The sequence below is a fragment of the Lynx rufus genome, unplaced genomic scaffold, assembly GCF_022079265.1.
Source record: "Lynx rufus isolate CCGP_SWC_20201006 ecotype Redwood Valley unplaced genomic scaffold, mLynRuf1.p SCAF_3, whole genome shotgun sequence".
NCBI lineage: Eukaryota > Metazoa > Chordata > Mammalia > Carnivora > Felidae > Lynx > Lynx rufus.
This window is the reverse complement of record NW_025814845.1, coordinates 159,873,905-159,892,230: the sequence shown is the minus strand read 5'-3', so window position 1 is coordinate 159,892,230 and position 18,326 is coordinate 159,873,905. Positions and strand designations below refer to the sequence as shown.

Below are 18,326 nucleotides of genomic sequence, written 5' to 3'. Positions count from 1 at the left end.
ATAGTGAACAAACTATGGATAGACAGAGGGAGGTGGAAGGGAAATGGGCTAGATGGGTAATGGGTACTAAGGAGTACACTTGTCATGATGAGCACTGGATGTTGTATGTAAGTGATGAATCACTGAATTCTACTCCTGATACCAATATTGCACTGTATGTTAACTAACTAAAATTTAATTTGAAAAAGTTAAAAATAAAAGAACAAGAACTGCCATATGACTATAGTTAATAATTCATATTGCATATTTGAAAGTTGCTAATAGACTAAATCTTAAAAGTCCTCATGACAAGGGAAAAAATTGTAACTGGGTATGGTGACAGATGTTATTATGGTGATCATTTGGCAGTGCATACAAATATCTAATCATTAAGTTGTACACCTGAATCTAACTTTATATGTCAATTATTCCTCAATAAAGACAGAACAAAAACAAACAAACCTACAGTGATCAAGAGTTGGCATAAAATATTGTCATAAAAACAAGCAAATATTAATGGAACAGAATATACACTCTAAAAATAAGCACATGCAGACACAATCAATTAATTTTTGACAAAAAGACCAAGATTATACAATGGTAAATGATAGTCTCTTCAATAAATCATGTTTGAAATATGAGATTGCTACAGGGAAAGAAAGAAAACTGACATCTATCTCACACCATAAACCAAAGTCAACTAAAGTACACTTGAATGTAACATCTCAAACTGTAAAATTCCTAGAGGAAAATGGACACAATAATTTCCTTGACAGTGGTCTTGGTAATGATTTTTTACTGTCACTGAAAGCAAAGGCAGCAAAGGAAAAATTATACAAGTAGAAGTACAACAAAACTAAAAGGCCTCAAGTTAGCAAATGAAACCATCCACAAAATGAACATACAAACTATGGAATGGGAAACCATTTCAAGCCAAATATCAATTAAGTGGTATTATCTAAAATACACAAGAAATCTTACAACTCAATAGCAAGAAAATATTTTTTATTGGACTTGAACAGACATTTATCCAAGGGTCATATACACATGGCCAACAGGTACATGAGAAGGTGCTCAGCATCACGAATCATCAAGGAAATGCATATCAAAACCATAAGATACCAAATCATATCTGTAAGGGTGGCTATTATAAAAAGATAATAGATAACAAATGCTGGCAAAGATGTGGAGAAAAGGGAGCCCTCATATAGTGTTTATGGCAATGTAAACTGGTACAGCCAGTATGAAAAATAGTTTGGAGTTTCCTCAGGAAATTAAAAATAGGACCATCACATGTTCTAGCAATCTCACATATAGCTGAATAGCCAAAAGAAATTAGATCAGTATCTTGAGGATATTTAATTATAGCACTATTCACAACAAGCAAGATATGAAAACAATCTACATGTCCAGCAATAGATAAATGGATCAAAAAAGTGCTATGTATCCAATGGAATATTGTTAAGCTTTAAAAAAGAAAAAAATCCTGTCATTTGTGGCAACTTGGGTGCACCTGACCAGCTCTATGCTGAGTGACATGAGCCAGACAAAGAAAGACACATACTAAACCGTATCACTTATTTGTGGAATAAGAAAAAAGTTAAACTCATAAAAAAAGAGTATAAAAATAGTTGCAAGTGAGAAATACAGAAATGTTAGTAAAAGGGTACCAAGTTTTCAGTTTTAAGATGAATAAAGATCCAAGTATCTAATGTAATATGGTGACCACAGTTAATAACATTGTATTGTATAATTGAAATTTGCTAAGAGAGTAGAACTTAAATGTTCTCAGATACATACAAAAAGGATAAACATATGAAATGATGAATGCGCTAATTAAGTCAATGGGGAGAATTCTTTCACAATATATACACATATCAAATCACCACTTTGCACACTTTAACTGTCTTACAATTTTATTAGTCAATTATACCCCCAATAAAACTGAAAAAGTATAGTAACATAAATAAGTCTGGAGACATACTACACAACATAGTTACTATAACTAAAAATATGGTATTGTATACTTAAAATTTGCTAAGTGGTAGTACATATAATAAGCATTCTTGCCACAAAATATTTTAAAATAATATAATAAATTATTTATATTATTATTAATATTATTATTATATACATAGGCAGGAGGAGACTTTAGGAAGTGATGGATATGTTTATGTCCTTGATGGTGCTGATGGACTCATTGAGTATGTGCTTATCCCCAAATGTACACACGTTGTGTACATTAAATATGTATAGCTTGGTAGGTGTTAATTATAACTTAAAGTGGCTTAAAAATAGATCCAAATTCAAGAACTAATATGAAAAGAGAAAATATAAAAAACATTAAGATAGGGTCATGTGATCCAAGGAGAAGCAGGATTTTCCTTAACTTCCAAAGACGCAGTTAGAAAAAAATGTGAAATCCTTTGGTAAGCACCACACTCAGCATACTTATAAAAAGACTTGGTTCCATTATGAAGATTATAAGTATCTGAAGAAAGTGTCTAGTTGGGTGGGACTAGGATAGTATCCACCACTTTGCATCCACATGAGTTTACTATAGAATAAGTATTGTTGGAGAACAAGAAGCCGGAGGCACCGTAAGAATGTTCGGAAGGAAAGGGACGGAGCAGCAAGGAAGTGAAAGCAGTTCCATTCCCAGGCGGAAAGCCACTGGGACTGCATGTTCTCTCCAGAAGGACATAAAACGGGCACCAGGCCAGGGATAAGAATGTTTTATCTGGTGCCAGATGTACTCATGACCCAGTATGGAATACACTGCAGGTGCACGACCTGTCAAGATGACAAATATTATCTTGTATGTGCTTGCTGTTATGAGACAAATTGCAAAAATAAAAGAGGCTTGAGCCAGGAGACCAGTGCTTCGCCTCCTGGAGAGTCTTAGCCCCCTGCTTTGTAAGTCTCTCGACCACGCAACTTTAGGCCCTGTCTCTCTTCAAAGTATGACATGTAGAAGATGCAGAATTAAAAGACTATGTCTGGGATCACAAAGTGAATACTGATGAGGGGAGATCTCAGAAGGAGACCCTGTATAATCTCTAAAAGACAAGATATTATGAGTCACACCATGTTAAATACCATTACAGAGCAGCAGTGATCAGGCTGAGTTACACCACAGTGGATGCCAACAAAAATAGGAGGTGGTGGTAAACAGACATGCTTAAATCTCTTTCCCTGTTGACAAGAAGGCATGTTGGCTGCACTTCATCTAAGTAAGATTATTTGTGAAAATATGAACAAAAAAGATGGAAGAAACTGTGAAACTCTAGCAAGCATGACTTATCCGTATTTCATCTGAAATTATAATACGTATATTTTCCTGAAATAAAATCACTAGATGAGACTGGAATTCATTAGCACAATTCATCTGTGCTAAGACAACTGTGATTCCTTTCCAGAAAAGAAGAGCCTGTTAGTTCCAAGAATTCAGCCATAAATGCAAATTTTGAGAGAATAGATTGTGGAGGAAGTGTCTGTACTCAATGGCCAAACTAGAAAGAGACCTACTATGTACAAAGCTGGTTTAAGATATATTCCATGGAAAGAGAGTGGAACCACAATCAAAAGAAGTATCTACATCTAAGATAGACACATTAGGCTGGAAAGGAGAAAAGCTTGAAAAGAGATTTAGATTTTGGCTCTCAACTTCACTTGAATCTTCACCTCGTACCATGAAACTAATCCCTATTATATTAAAGAACCCAACATGGTCTTTCAGGAAAAATGAATAAAATTTTCTAAGGGAACACTTTTGAAGAAATACTAATGGTATGCTTGGCAAGATTACATCAAAGTTAAGAGTAGTTGTTTCCATTGAAAATGAGAAATGATAGATTTGAGTGATCCCAAGAGCAAGAAGTGCCATAGATTACTTTTTAGGGCATAGTCTAGGGATATTGTAAGTCTTAGAGAAGCCAGTAGTCTACTCAGGGATAGGTTACTCTCCAGGAGGCAAAGCACTGGTCTCCTGGCTCAAGCCTCTTTTATTTTTGCAATTTGTCTGATAACCGCAAGCACATACAACGTAGTATTTGGCATCTTGACAGGTCGTACACCTGCAGTGTATTCCATACTGGGTCATGAGTACGTCTGGCTAAAAAAACTGTTCATGGGATAATGTTTGGAATGCTTGTGGCACAAAGGGATCTCAAAGTTCCTTAATTCTCAAGAGAGAAGTCCAGAACTACTGGAAGAATTAGCATGAAGAGTCTGTATACTATAGAGATGTATTGACTAAGGTTCATACCAGGGATGATGGAAATAAACAGAAGGGGTTCAAAAGGTACATACATAGAGTTAATAAATGCAATCAGCTGCTTTCAGGAAATGTTGGGTAACCAATGACCAGACTGGCTAAGCTATATCAAAGTGGAGGCAGGTGATGAATTTTCCTAAAGAATATGGTAAAATAGGATAAGTGTTCTAGGTCAACTGGAGGCTAGACAAAAAGTTGAGTTCTGATATAGGAAATGAAGTCATGACTGCAAATTTGTGTTCAGCATACAGTATTCAATTCGGTTCCAGTGCTAATCAATAAGAATGCATTCAGTTGGTGGGCACCAAAGGATAATGTTATCTTGTCATTTTTTTCTGGAAAATTTTTATACCATCAATTAAATAATACTTATGTTGTCAATCATGTAATACAATATTTATTTGGAACATGATATCATTAAAAGAAAAAATGATAAGGAATTTTCTGCTTTTCATTTCAGGGATGTTCTCTGTGGAAAATTAGCTTGTGTTTGGCCACATAAGAATACTTATAAAAATGATGTTCAACCTGCAGTTTATTCATACATTCAAGGGCATGTATGCATATCTATAGCCACTGGGTCATCAGTGAAATCAGATGAAAGAGATTATTCCTATATTGCTGATGGCACTGTTTGTGGGGCACAAATGGTAACAAAATATGTTCATTTCTATTTAGCTGTGTTAAATTACATAATTATCAAATACTATATTCCATGATTACTATCACAGTATATTGAATGGATTTGAACCTGGTGCTGCAACTTACTTCCCATACAATATTGAAAAGATAATTAAACTAGGCCTTGGTTATCCAATAACTTTGCTTTTTGGAAGTTACAACTTGTTATTGATCCTTATATGAAAAAATATATATGTAAGCACACATTCCACTAAACTGACAGGTGATTTTTTTTTTACTATATCTCTGAATTCTAACAACTTTTAGTCATAAAATTCTGAGTTTTCAATGTTTCCTGCTAAACCATTTTTTTATATGTATGGTCAAAGTATAAGTATGAGAAGTTTGAAAGAACCAAATTAAGTCTATACCAGGGAAGCATAGTTATAGTGGTGTACAAGTTTATGTCTATACGCATATACACATACATATGAGCATTTGTACTCATATAGTCATAAAATAAAGGGAGAACAAAAATGGCTCAGAGGCTATTAGTCTATTTGGAAATACAAGTGCACACATTCCAGAAAATATAAGGCAACTAAGATTTAAAGCAGCAATTATGCATCAGTATGCTAAATGTAAATAACAAACTTACTTGCTTAATTAAAAATAAAATGAAACCTTGAAAAGGTGAATCAATTAGCCAATTCTTTTATTTTATCTTATGCTTTATGTTCATTTATTTTTATTGAGGTATATTTGACATAAATTTTTTCTTAGTTTCAGGTGTACAACATAATAATTAGACATTGTACACATTGTGAAATAATCACCACAATAAGTCTAGTTATCATCTGTCACCTACAGTGTTAATACATTTTTTACTATATTCCTCATGCTGTGTATTATATCCCTAAGACTTATTTCATACCTCTATGCTTGTACTTTTTAATCTCCTTCATCTCTTTTGCTCTACTCAATCCCTTCTCCTCTGACAATGGCCAATCTGTTCTGTGACTGTAAGTCTGAGTTTTATTTTGATTGTTTCGGGTTTTTTGTTTTGTTTTTAGTTGTTGTTGTTGTTGTTGTTGTTTTTAGATTCCATATACAGATGAAATCATATGGTATTTGTCTTTCTATCTCTGAATTATTTCACTTGCATGATACCCTTAACTTTCATCCATGTTATCACAAATATCAAGATTTCGTTCTTTTTTTGTGGTTAACTAGTATTTCATTGTATATATATATATACCACATCTTCTTTATCCACTCATTTATGGTAGGACATTTGGGTTGCTTCCATATCTTGGGTATTGTTAATAATGCTGCAGTGAACAGAAGGCTGCACATATGTTTTTGAATTAAAGTTTTTTATTTTCTTCAGATAGCTATCCAGTAGTGGAATTGATGGATCATATGGTTGTTCTATTTTTTAATATTTTGAGGAAACTCCATACTATTTTTCATAAGGGATACACCAATTTATATTCCCAACAGTGCACAAGATATCCCTTTTCCCCACAGCTTCACCAGCACTCGTTATTTCTTGTCTTTTTGATTCTAGCCATTCTGACAATTGTAAGGTGATGCCTCATTGTAGTCTTGATTTGTATTTCTCTGATGAGTAGTGATGTTGAGCCTCTTTTCATGTCCCCTTTGGCTATTTGTATATCTTTTTTGGAAAAATGTCTTCAACCCTTTGTTCATTCTTTAATTGGATTGTTTTTCTGTTATTGAGTTGCATGAATTCTTTATATATTTTGGATATGAGCCCTTTATTGTATATATGATTTGAAAATATGTTTTTACAATAGGTTGCATTTTTGTTTTCACTGTGCAAAACCTTTTTAGTTTTATGTAGTCCCATGTTCATTTTTACTTTTCTTTCTCTTTCCTTTGATGTCAGATTCCAAATAAAATCTTTAAGACTGTGTCAAGGAGCTTACCACCTATGTTTCCTTCTAGAAATTTTATGGTTTCAAATATTACATTCAAGTCTTTAATATATTTTGATTTAATCCTTATGCATGTTAAGATGGCAGTCCAGTTTTATTCTTTTTCATGTAGCTGTCCAGTTTTCCCAATATCTTCTTGAAGACACTGTACTTTCCTATTTTACATTTTTGTCTCCTTTGTAAATTAATTGACAACATATACCTGGTTGTATTTCTGAGCTCCCTATGCTGTTCCATTGGTTTATACGCCTATTTTGATTCCAGTACCACACTGTTTTAGTTGTGGTAGCTCTTTAGTCTAGTTTGAAAATAGAAAACGTGGTATCTCCAGCCTTGTCCTTCTTTTTTAGAATTGCTTTGTCTGTTCAGTGTCATTTGTGGTTCCATACAAATTTTAGAGTTGTTTTTGTTTCCATTTTGGTGATGAATGCCTTTGGAGTTTTGATAGGGATTGAATTTAATCTACAGATTGCTTTGGGCAGTATTGATATTTTAACAATATTAATTATTCTACTGCATGAGCCCTGAATATCTTTCCATTTATTTGTGTCTTCAATTTCATTTATCAGTGAAACTGTAGTTTTTAATGTATATGACTTTCACCTCCTTGATTAAATTTATCCCTAGGTATTTTATTCTTTCTGATGCAATTGTCAATGGGATTTTTAAATTTCTCTTTCCGATAGTTGCATGTAGAAATGCAACAGGTTTTTTATGTTGGTTTTTTTATCCAGTAACCTTACTGAATTCCTTTATTAGTTCTAACAGTTTTGTAGTGGAGTCTTTAGGATTTTCTATATATAATATCATGTCATCTACAAATAGTTTTACTTCTTCTTTTCCACTTTGAATGTCTTTTGTTTTTTGTTATCTAATTGCCGTGGCTAGGACTTCCAAAACTGTGTTGACTGAAAGTGGGGAGAGTGTGCATTCTTGTCTTGTTCTTGATCTTAGAGGTAAAACTTTCAGCTTTTCATCATTGAGTGTATTAGCTGTAGGTTTGTAATATATGAAATTCATTAAGTTGAAGTATGTACCGTCTATAGATACTCTGTTGGGAGTTTTATTTATCATAAATGAATGATGAATTTTATCAAATTCTTTTTCTGCATCTATTAAGATGATTATATTATTTTTCTTTTGTTAATTTGGTATATCATGCTAACTGATTTGCTGATGGTGAACCATCCCTACATCACTGGAATAAATCCCACTTTGATCATGTTATATAATCCTTTTAATGTTTTGTTGAATTCAGTTTGCCAACATTTTATTGAGGATTTTTGCACCTATGTTCATCAGGGCTATTGACCCACAAATTTCTCTTCTTGTGTTTTTGTCGGGTTTTAGGATCAGGATAATTTTGGCCTTATAAACTGAATTTGGAAGTGTTTCCTATACAATTTTGGAAGAGTTTGAAAAGGATAGGTATTAAATCTTCTTTGAATGCTTGGTAGAATTTACCAGTGAAGATGTTTGGTCCTGAACTTCTGTTTGCTGATGGTATTTTTTTTTAACTGAACAAATTTCTTACTTGTAATTGATACTCAGATTTGCTATTTATTTATGATTCACTGTTGACAGATTATAAGTTTCTAAGAATTTATACATTTTCTCTAGGCTGTCCAATATATTGGTGTAAAATTGCTCCTAGTAGTCTCTTATGATCCTTTGTATTTCTGCGATAGGAATTGTAACTTCTCTTTCATATCTGATTTCATCTACACAAGAACGCTCTTTTTTTCTTGGTGAGTCTAACTGAATATTAGCCAATTTTGTTTATCTTTCCAAAGAACTAGCTCTTAGTTTGATTAATATTTTCTATTGTCATTTTAGTCTCTAGCTCATTTATTTCAGCTCTGATCTCTATTATTTCCTTCTAGACTAACTTCAGCCTTCATTTGTTCTTCTTTTTCTAGTTCCTTTATGTGTAAAGCTAAATTGTTTGAGATTTCTCTTGTTTCTTATGGTAGCCTGTATTGCTATAAACTTCCCTCTTATAACTGTTTTTGCACCGTCCCATACATTTTGGTAAGCAGTATTTCTGTAATTATTTGTTTATTGGGATTTTTAAAATTTTAAAGTATCATGTTGTTTAATCTCCATGTATTTGTGTTTTTTTCCAGTTTTCTTCTTGTGATTGATTTCTAGTTTCATACCATTATGACCAGAACAGATGCTTAATATGATTTCAATCTTCTTGACTTTATTGAGTCTTATTTCATGGCATAACGCGTGATCTATCCTAAAGAATATTGCATATGCACTTGAGAAAAATGTTTATTCTCCTTTTGGATGGAATATTCTCTATGTATCTATTAAGTCCATCTGGTCTATATAATGTTTAATGCTAAAGTTTCCTTTTTTATTCTTTGTCTTGATGATCTATTCATTGATTTTAGTGGGATGTTAAAGTGTCATACTCTTATTGTATTTCTGTCAATTTCTCCTTTTAGTTCTATTAACACTTGCTTCATGTTTTTTTGGTGCATATTGGGTGCATATATGTTTATATGTCTTCTTGCTTGATTGACACTTTTGTCATTATATAGTGTCTCTTTTTGTCTTTTATTAGTAGTCTTTGTTTAACAGTCTATTTGTCTTATACTTATCTTGATGAGCACTGAGTAACATATGGTACTGTTGAATCACTATGTTGTACAAATGAAACTAATATAACACTGTATGTTAACAACACTGGAACTAAAATTTAAAAAATAACAAAAGTCTATTTGTCTGATATGAATGTAGCTATACCAACTTTCTTCTTGTTTCCATTTGCATGAGCTGTCTTTTTCTATTCCTTCATTTTCAGTATGCATGTGTCCTTGCTTCTGAAGTAAGTGCCACATAGGCAATATATAGATGTGTTTTGTTATTTTATCCATTCAGCCACTCTCTGTTTTGATTAAATATTTAGTCCATTTACAAAAAAGTAAATATTGATGCATATGTGCTTATTTCCATTTTGTTCATTGTTTTCTGGCTGTTATTGTAGCTTGTGTCTTTTCTTCCTCTTTTCTTGCCTCTGCGTTTTGATGAATTTCTTAAGTGTTATGTTTACATTTCTTTCTCATTTTCTTTGTGTATTTACTATAAATTTTTGTCTTGTGGTAACCATGAGTTTTACATCTATCCTCCGATGTATAGCAGCTTAAATCTGAATACATTCCAAAACTAAATTTTGCTCCCCATATTTTATGTTTTTTTCTTTCAAATTTTTAATTAAATTCTAGTGAGTTGACATACAGTGAGTGCAATAATGGTTTCGGGAGTAGAATTCAGTGATTTATCAATTACATACAACACTCAGTGTTCATCATAACAAGTGCCCTCCTTAATACCCATTACCCATCCAGCCCATCCCCGACCCACCTCCCTCCATCAACCCTCAGTTTATTCTATAACTTTAAGAGTCTCTCATAGTTTGTTTCCCTCTTTCTACCCCCCCATATGTTCATATGTTTTGTTACTTTATTTCCACATATGAGTGAAATTATTGGTATTTGTCTTTCTCTGACTAATTTAATTTAGCATAATATACTCTAGCTCCATCCATGTCATTACAAATGGCAAGATTTCATTCTTTTTGATGGCTGGGCAATATTCCATCTTATATACCACTTCTTTATCCATTCATCAGTTGATGGACATTTGGGCTCTCTCCATAGCTTGGCTATTTTTGATAACGGAGCTATATGCGTTGAAATCTGTAATTTTTACCTTTTGGGCAAATACCTACAGTGCAATTGCTGGATGGTAGGATAGTTCTATTTTTAACTTTTTGAGGAATCCCCATGCTGTTCTTCAGGATGACTACACCAGGTTGCATTCCCAAGAGTACAAGAGGGTTCCCCTTTTTCTGTATCCTCACCAACACCTGTGGTTTCTTGTGTTGCCAATTTTAGCCATTCTGACAGGTGTGAGGTGATATCTCGTTGTGGTTTTCATTACTATTTCCCTAATGATGTGTGATGTCGAGCATCTTTTCTAGTGTCTGTTAACCATTTGGATATCTTCTTTGGAGAAGTGTCTATTCATATCTTCATTTCTTAACTGGGGTATTTGTTTTTTGGGTGTTGAGTTTGATAAGTTCTTTATAGGTTTTGGATACTAACCTTTGATCAGACATGTTCTTTGAAAATATCTTTTCCCTTCTGTAAGCTGCATTTTAGCTTCGTTGATTGTTTCCTTTGCTATGGAGAAACTTTCTATCTTGATGAAGTCAGTAGTTGTTCACTTTCGCTTTCATTTCCCTTGCCTCCTATGGTGTGTCTAGTAAGAAATTGCTCTGGCTGAGGTCAAAGAGGTTGCTACCTGTGTTCTCTAAGGTTTTGATGGTTTCTTGTCTCACATTTAGGTCTTTTATCCATTTTGAATTTATTTTTGTGTATGTTGTAAGAAAATGGTCCAGTTTCATTCTTCTGCATGTTACCATCCAGTTTTCCCAACACCATTTGTTGAAGAGACTTTTTTTTCCATTGGATATTATTTCCTGCTTTGTCAAATATCAGTTGACTGTATAGCTGTGGGTCAATTTATGGGTTTTCTATGCCATTACATTGATCTATATGTCTGCTTTTGTGCCAGTATAATACTGTCTTGATGACTACAGCTTTGTAATATAGGTTGAAATCTGGAATTGTGATGCCTCCAGTTTTGTTTTTCTTTGGCTACTCAGAGTCTTTTGTGGTTCCATACAAATTTTAGAATTGTTTCTTATAGTTATGCAAAAATGCTGGTGATATTTTGATAGGGATTGCATTAAATGTGTAGATTGCTTTGAGTAGAAGAAACATTTAACAATGTTTGTTCTTCCAATCCATGGGCATGGAATGCTTTTCCATTTCTTTGTATTCTCCTCAATTTATTTTATAAGTGTTCTATAGTTTTTAGAGTACAAACCTTTCACCTCTTTGGTTACATTTTTTTCCCTAGGTATCTAATTGTTTTGGTGTAATTGTAAGTGTGATCAATTCCTTGATTTCTTTTTCTGCTGCTTCATTATTGGTGTATAGAAATACAATCAAATTCTGTACATTCATTTTATATCCTGGAATTCATATATTAGTTTAAGCAATTTTTTTTTGGGGGGGGGGTTTCTACATAGGGTGTTATATCATCTGTGAATACTGAAATTTTGACTTCTTCCTTGATAATTTGGATGCCTTTTATTTCTTTATTTCTTCTTGTTGTCTGATTGCTGAGGCTAAGACTTCCAGTACTATTTTAAATAGCAATGATGAAACTGGGCATCCTTGTCTGTGACTGACCTTAAGGCAAAGGCTCTAAGTTTTTCTCCACTGACAATGATATTAGCTGCAGGTCTTTTATATTTGGCCTTTTTGATGTTGAGGTATGTTCCATCTATTCCTACTTGTTGAGCATTTTTGTCAAGCACAAATGCTGTATTTTGTATATATTTTATGTTTTTGATGTCACATTTTACATCTTCTTATTATATGTATCCCTTAACTAAGTATTGAAGCTTTAGTTAATTTTACTACTTTTATCTATTCAAATTCATAGTAGCTTTATTGACTACCCTTATTATATTTTTTTTTTTTGCAGTGACCTTTTTACTTCTGTATGTTTTCCTATTTCAGTTTAAATAATTCTCCTTAGCATTTCCTGCAAGGATGGTTTAGTAATGACAAACTCCTTTAGCTTTTGCTTGTCTTTAAAACTCTTTATCATTTCTCCAATTCTGAATGATAATCTTGATGGTTACAATATTTTTGGATGGAAGTTTTTTCCTTTCAGCACTTTGAATGTCATGCCACTTCCTTATGGCCTGAAAAATACATCTGCTGAGAAATCTGCTGACGGCTAATGAATGATGTTTTCTATGTACATAACAATTTGTTTTTCTCTTGCTGCTTTTAAGATTCTCCTCTTTACCGGGGCGCCTGGGTGACTCAGTCAGTTGAGTGTCCGACTTCGGTTCAGGTCATGATCTTGCAGTCAATGAGTTTGAGCCCCGTGTCAGGCTCTGTGCCACATGGGCTCAGCCTTCTTTGGATTATGTGACACCCTCTCTCTCTCTGTCCCTCCCCCGCTCATACTCCGTTCTCTCTGTCTCTCAAAAATGAATAAAACTTTTAAAAATTTTTTTAAAAAGATTCTCCTCTTTACCTTTTGGCATTTTATTTTAGTTTTGTTGTTTGTTTGTTTTTTTTTTAAGTTTTTATTTAAGTTCCTGTTAACATACAGTGTAATATTAGTTTCAGGTGTTTGGTTTAGTGATTCAACACTAACATACAACACCCAGCACTCATCACAAGTGCCCTCCTTAATCCTCATCACCTAACCCATCTTCCCACCTACCTCTCCTCTGATAACCATCAGTCTGTTCTCTGTAGTTAAACGTCTTTTTCTTGTTTTGCCTCTCTCTCTCTTTTTCCCCCTATGATCATCTGTTTTGTTTCTAAAATTCCACATATGAATGAAATCATATAGTATTTATCTTTCTCTGACTTATTTTAGCATAATACTCTCTAGCTATATCCACATTGTAGCAAATGACAAAATTTTATTCTTCTTGATGTCTGCATAATATTCAGTTGTATATACTTACCACATCTTTATTCATCTGTTGATGGACACATGGGCTGTTTCCATAGTTTGGCTATTGTAAATAATGCTGCTATAAACACTGGGGTGCATGTATCCCTTTGAATTAGTATTTTTATATTCTTTGGGTAAATACCTGGTAGTGCAATTGCTGTGTCATTTTAATTATGTGCCTTGGTGTGGAGTGCTTTGGGTTCATCTTATTTGGAACTCTATGAGCTTTCTGCACCTAGATTTCTGCTTTCTTTCCCTGGTTAGGAAAAATTTCCATTGGTTTCTGTCTCTTTGTCTCTCTGTTCCCTTTCTGGCCACCAATAATGCAACTGTTATTCTGCTTTATGTTGTTCCAAAGGTCTCTTTAGTTTGTTTGTTTGTTTTTTTCATTTTTTAAAGTTCTTTTTTTCTTTTTGCTCTTCTGTCTGGATGAGTTCCATTGCTTTGTCTCCCAGATTGCTAATCCATTCTTCTGCTTCACCAAGTCTGCTATTAAAATCTCTTGTGAAATTTTTAGTTATTGTATGCTTCACTTTATGACTTTTTGTTGTTGGTGGTGGTACTTCTTATATTTTCTTTTTATTGACATTCTCACTATGCTCATCCATTCTTCTCCCAAGTTTAGTGAGCATTTGATGACCATTAATTTGAATCCCTTATACTGGTTACTTATCTTTATATCATTAAGGAGTCTTTTATTTTTTTCCTGTTCTTTCTTTTAGGTCATAGTTCTATATTTCCTAATTTTGCTTAACTCTCTGTATTTGTTTCTGTGTGTTAAATATAAAATAGTTACTTCTATCAGTCTTGAAGGAGTGGCTTTGTGTAGGTGATAAACTTTCTTGTTCAACCTTACCCTAGCTCTTGATTATCTTTCAAACCTTTGTGGTTATCTAACCACCTGATTTATTCTTGATTTGTTCTTATTTTTGAGGGTGTGCCAAGACCTCCCAGTATTCAGTGAGAGGAATCTCATTGAGTACGTAGTTTCAGGCTGATTGGAAACCAGACCCCTAGGTAAATGTGTAAAATATGAACATATATTCAGTCCTCTGGGATTGCAATTATAACCCCTGCTGGTGTCCAGTCCAGGAGATCTGGAAGTGTCCTTTGGGGGACAGCTGCAAAAGTTGAGGTTGCAGATAAGTGCATATGCTCTTTTCTGGGAGGTATCTTTGACCTATAGTGAGGTCCAGGGTGTGCACAAGGACGGTGTATCCCTGCTTACATTTCCTGTGAGTGGTTCAGCCCTCTACATGTGGTGGAAATTTGAAGACTGTCCCTCAGCCTGAAGCTCCATACTTGTAAATAAGTCATTTCCACAGGAAGACTGGTATTGCATTTCAGTCTGTTTGTGTAGTAACCTGGGTGCAGTGACCAGTCAAGAACTGTATTTCCAATTGTCACATTCCCATGGAGCTTAGGAATGACAGCCTCCTTGGCCACTAGAGCCAGGTGGATCATAGGGGATTCCCTGTGTGGATTATCCATGCTTACTGGATTTATATATACAACTGGAGAGTATAGGAATTGGAGCATGTTTGCTGGCTTAAGAAATGTAGTGAGAATGTGTCTTAACTGCACATTTCTATGGCTCGGGATGCAGCTGAGGGTCCTTCTCTGTGTGTGTATGATGGCTTTAGTCTGGGAGTGGGAGAATTCCACAGCTCCTTGCTATCACCAGCCCCAGCCATAAAGCAGAGGAGTGTCACATTTGTCCATGCTCGCTGGCTTTATCTAGTGAACATGAGAAGGCCACAACTGTTCCTGTTCACCTGCCCCAGCCAACTAGAGGGGAATTACTGCAACTACACAACCAGACTTCAGTAAGCAGTAGGATAGAACTTGAATGCTGGCCCTTTCTGTCTTAGTAAGGTGGAGGGAAGGGGTGTGTCTGAAATTCCCCCCTGGGCTAACAGGGTATGTGCAGAGTACAAAAATGGTACCTACCAGTGCCTCTGACTCAGGGAAGGTTTCAGTTGTCCCTTGCTCCTTCACCAGAGACTTTTAAATTAACATATGAATCTCTTTCGCATGTACTCACAATGCTTTTCAAACTACTAGGAGATTGCTTGTTTGTTTGCTTGCTTGTTTTTGTCGGATTTTGGTTGAGTGAGACCATATGTAAATTCTTTAAAAAGTAAATCTTGGGTTTGTATAGAACTTTGTGTCTCTTGGACATCAGCCCCTTTGGTTTTCTAAGCCATACATTTTGGGGGCTCATGTTTCCAGTGCAGATCCCAAAGGTCGGGATGATTAATGTAGAGGCATCAACCCCTTGCTCCTCCAGGAGAGACACCAGACTGATGAAATCCTAGTATGTGATGCCATGACAGGGCAGTTTTTGGTGAGATCACATCTCTGCCTTCCTACCCATTTTGATATGGTCTTTGTATCATTTGTTATGGAGAAGAAGTTCATCTAGTTTTCAAATCTTTTTCAGAGGTATGATCGATATGTCACTGTAGAGTTGGTGTCTCCATGAAAGGATGTGGTTTCAGGATATTCATATGCCACCATCTTACAGAAGTCCTAGCCAATTCTTATTCCCTTGGGGAAAGTGCTTATTGTGATGGACAGCTTCTAAAATGTTTCCAATGATCCCACTTTCTGGTATTCATTCCTTTTTGTAATCTTCCTTTGTATTTGGGCTGGATATAGTGGCTTGCTTCTATGGCAAAAGTTATAGGATGTCACTCAGAAGATTAGGTTAAAAAAGAATGACTTCTGTTTTGCATGCACTCTCTCGTCTTCTCAGATGGCTTGCTTTGCTAAAACAAGCTACTATGATGAAGAAGCACACATGGAAAAGCAATCATGAGCCAGTGAAGCAGTAAGACCCTCAATTTAACAGCCCACAGGAAATTGAATTCTTCCAAAAACCACATGAGCAAGCTATGAAGAGAATCCTTCCAAGTCAGACTTTCAGATGAGACAACAGCCCCAGATAATACCTTGATTATGGCTTTGTAAGAGACTGAAGAGGGAACCTAGCTAAGATATACCCGGATTCCTGACCTACAGAAACTCTGATATGATATATGTGTGTTGTTTAATGCTATTAATTCTGTGGATAATATGTTATACAGCAATATATAAGTAATAGAGATTTTGGCACCTAGAAATATGGTGCAGTTGTCTCAAATAACTAAGAATGTAGTTGTGGCTGTATAAACAGGTAGTATGTGGGGGCCAGAAGAATTTTGAAAGCCATGATAGATGAAGCTCAAATTGCCTGAAATAGACATCTAGAACTCTCAACTTTGAGAAAATTGATGTTGAGGGCTCAAGAGGTAATGGGAATACATTATTCAAAACTGGAAAAGGAAGGACCCATTTTGTTAGGGGCAGAAAACCTAGCACATTTTCTTTTACAGTATGTGAAAAGCAGAACATGTACCTAATGAACTTGGTGATCTAGACTGGCTTCTTCTTGATGCTTGTAATAAAATACAAGAGGAAAGTAGTAAATTGAGATAGTTGTTAAACAAAATGCAACCATGACTCAATTATTCTGAAAGTTCCCAACCTCTTCACACAGTAAAAAAATGCAAAATTGGGGCGCCTGGGTGGCGCAGTCGGTTAAGCGTCTGACTTCAGCCAGGTCACGATCTCGCGGTCCGTGAGAACTATCAGGAAAATGGAGCCAAAACTGAGATTGTACAAACATAAGAGTTCAAAAACATCAAAGGATGTTTAGAAATTAAAGGTGTTCCCCTCAGATTCTGTAAAAAAAAATTGGCTTCCAAAAGCTTTAGAGTTTTGTCTTTCAGCCATATCAACAGAAGCCCAAGGTAAAGAAAAGCTTATTTTGAAGAGAGTTGTGAGTGTGGCTTTTGTGTAATGGAATGAACTCCAATGAGATTCACAAGTGGTCTGCACAGTTTTTGTGAAATATCACCAGACACACTGCCAGCAAGAATGATAGGGACAAAGAATAGTAAATAGTAAAGAGGATGTTGGACTTCTCAAATTCTACTGGTTGGAAACAGGTTGAGACAGTTGCTCAGCTGTAAACATGTGCTACCTTTTATGAAAAAGAAAGGAATACTAGGACAACAAAACAAGATCTCAGAGGGCAGAATCAAGAGCCAAATATGATGATGCACACACCTTGAAACCTATTCAAGAAACTGCTATGGACTAGTGATTCCTTTTTACGTGCCATCTCCTTGCCCTTTTTGAATAGAAATATCTATACAAATTATCCTATGCCTGCCGTACTCTTGTATATTGGTGATGTTGGGGACGGATAGTTCTAGTTTCACAGACTACAGATGGAAGAGCTGTACTCAGTGAAATATAGGCAGGAATCTAATCCACAGCTGGAGCTAATTCAGGTGAAGAAATAAGCTTTGATAGTGTTATAATGGATGAGAATTTGGAAACTTTGGGGATAAATGTAGTTTGCATGTGTAAAGTATATGTAACATTAGAACACAAAGGGTGGATGGTGTAATCTGCTTTTAAATTGTATCACAATGAACTCACTTTCTCTTACTAGTGATGAATGATTTTTTAAATTAATTGTTTAATTTGATTCCCAGGTATTTTGTTGAGAATTTTTGGATCTGTTTTCATCAAGGATATTATCCTGTAGTTCTCATTTTTAGTAATGCCTTTATCTGGTTTTGATGTAAGGGTAATGTTGGCCTGTAAAGCCATCTGATCTGGACTTATGTTTGTTGGGATTTTTCTTATGACTGACTTAATTTCTTTGCTGGTTATTGATCCATTCAAATTTTCTTTTTCTTCTGTTTCACTTTTCACAGTGGATTTGTATCTGGAACATATCCATTTCTTCTGGGTTGACCACTTTGTTGGTAGTACTAGTAGTTGCAAGTAATGTCTTGCAATTGTATTTCTTTGGTGCTGGTTGTTATTTGTCCTCTCTCATTTGTGATTTTATTTACTTGAGTTCT

The 18,326-nt window shown here is 34.8% G+C and overlaps 1 protein-coding gene across 1 annotated transcript in view; it reads left to right on the top strand.

Moving 5' to 3' along the window:
* Positions 1–18,326, top strand: part of LOC124521203 (disintegrin and metalloproteinase domain-containing protein 18-like) — a 146,526-nt gene that overhangs the window by 80,938 nt on the left and 47,262 nt on the right. The window contains exon 16 of the mRNA XM_047092313.1: positions 4,716–4,905. Coding sequence (XP_046948269.1) covers positions 4,716–4,905 — 190 coding nt within the window. The remainder of the gene's footprint in view (positions 1–4,715; positions 4,906–18,326) is intronic.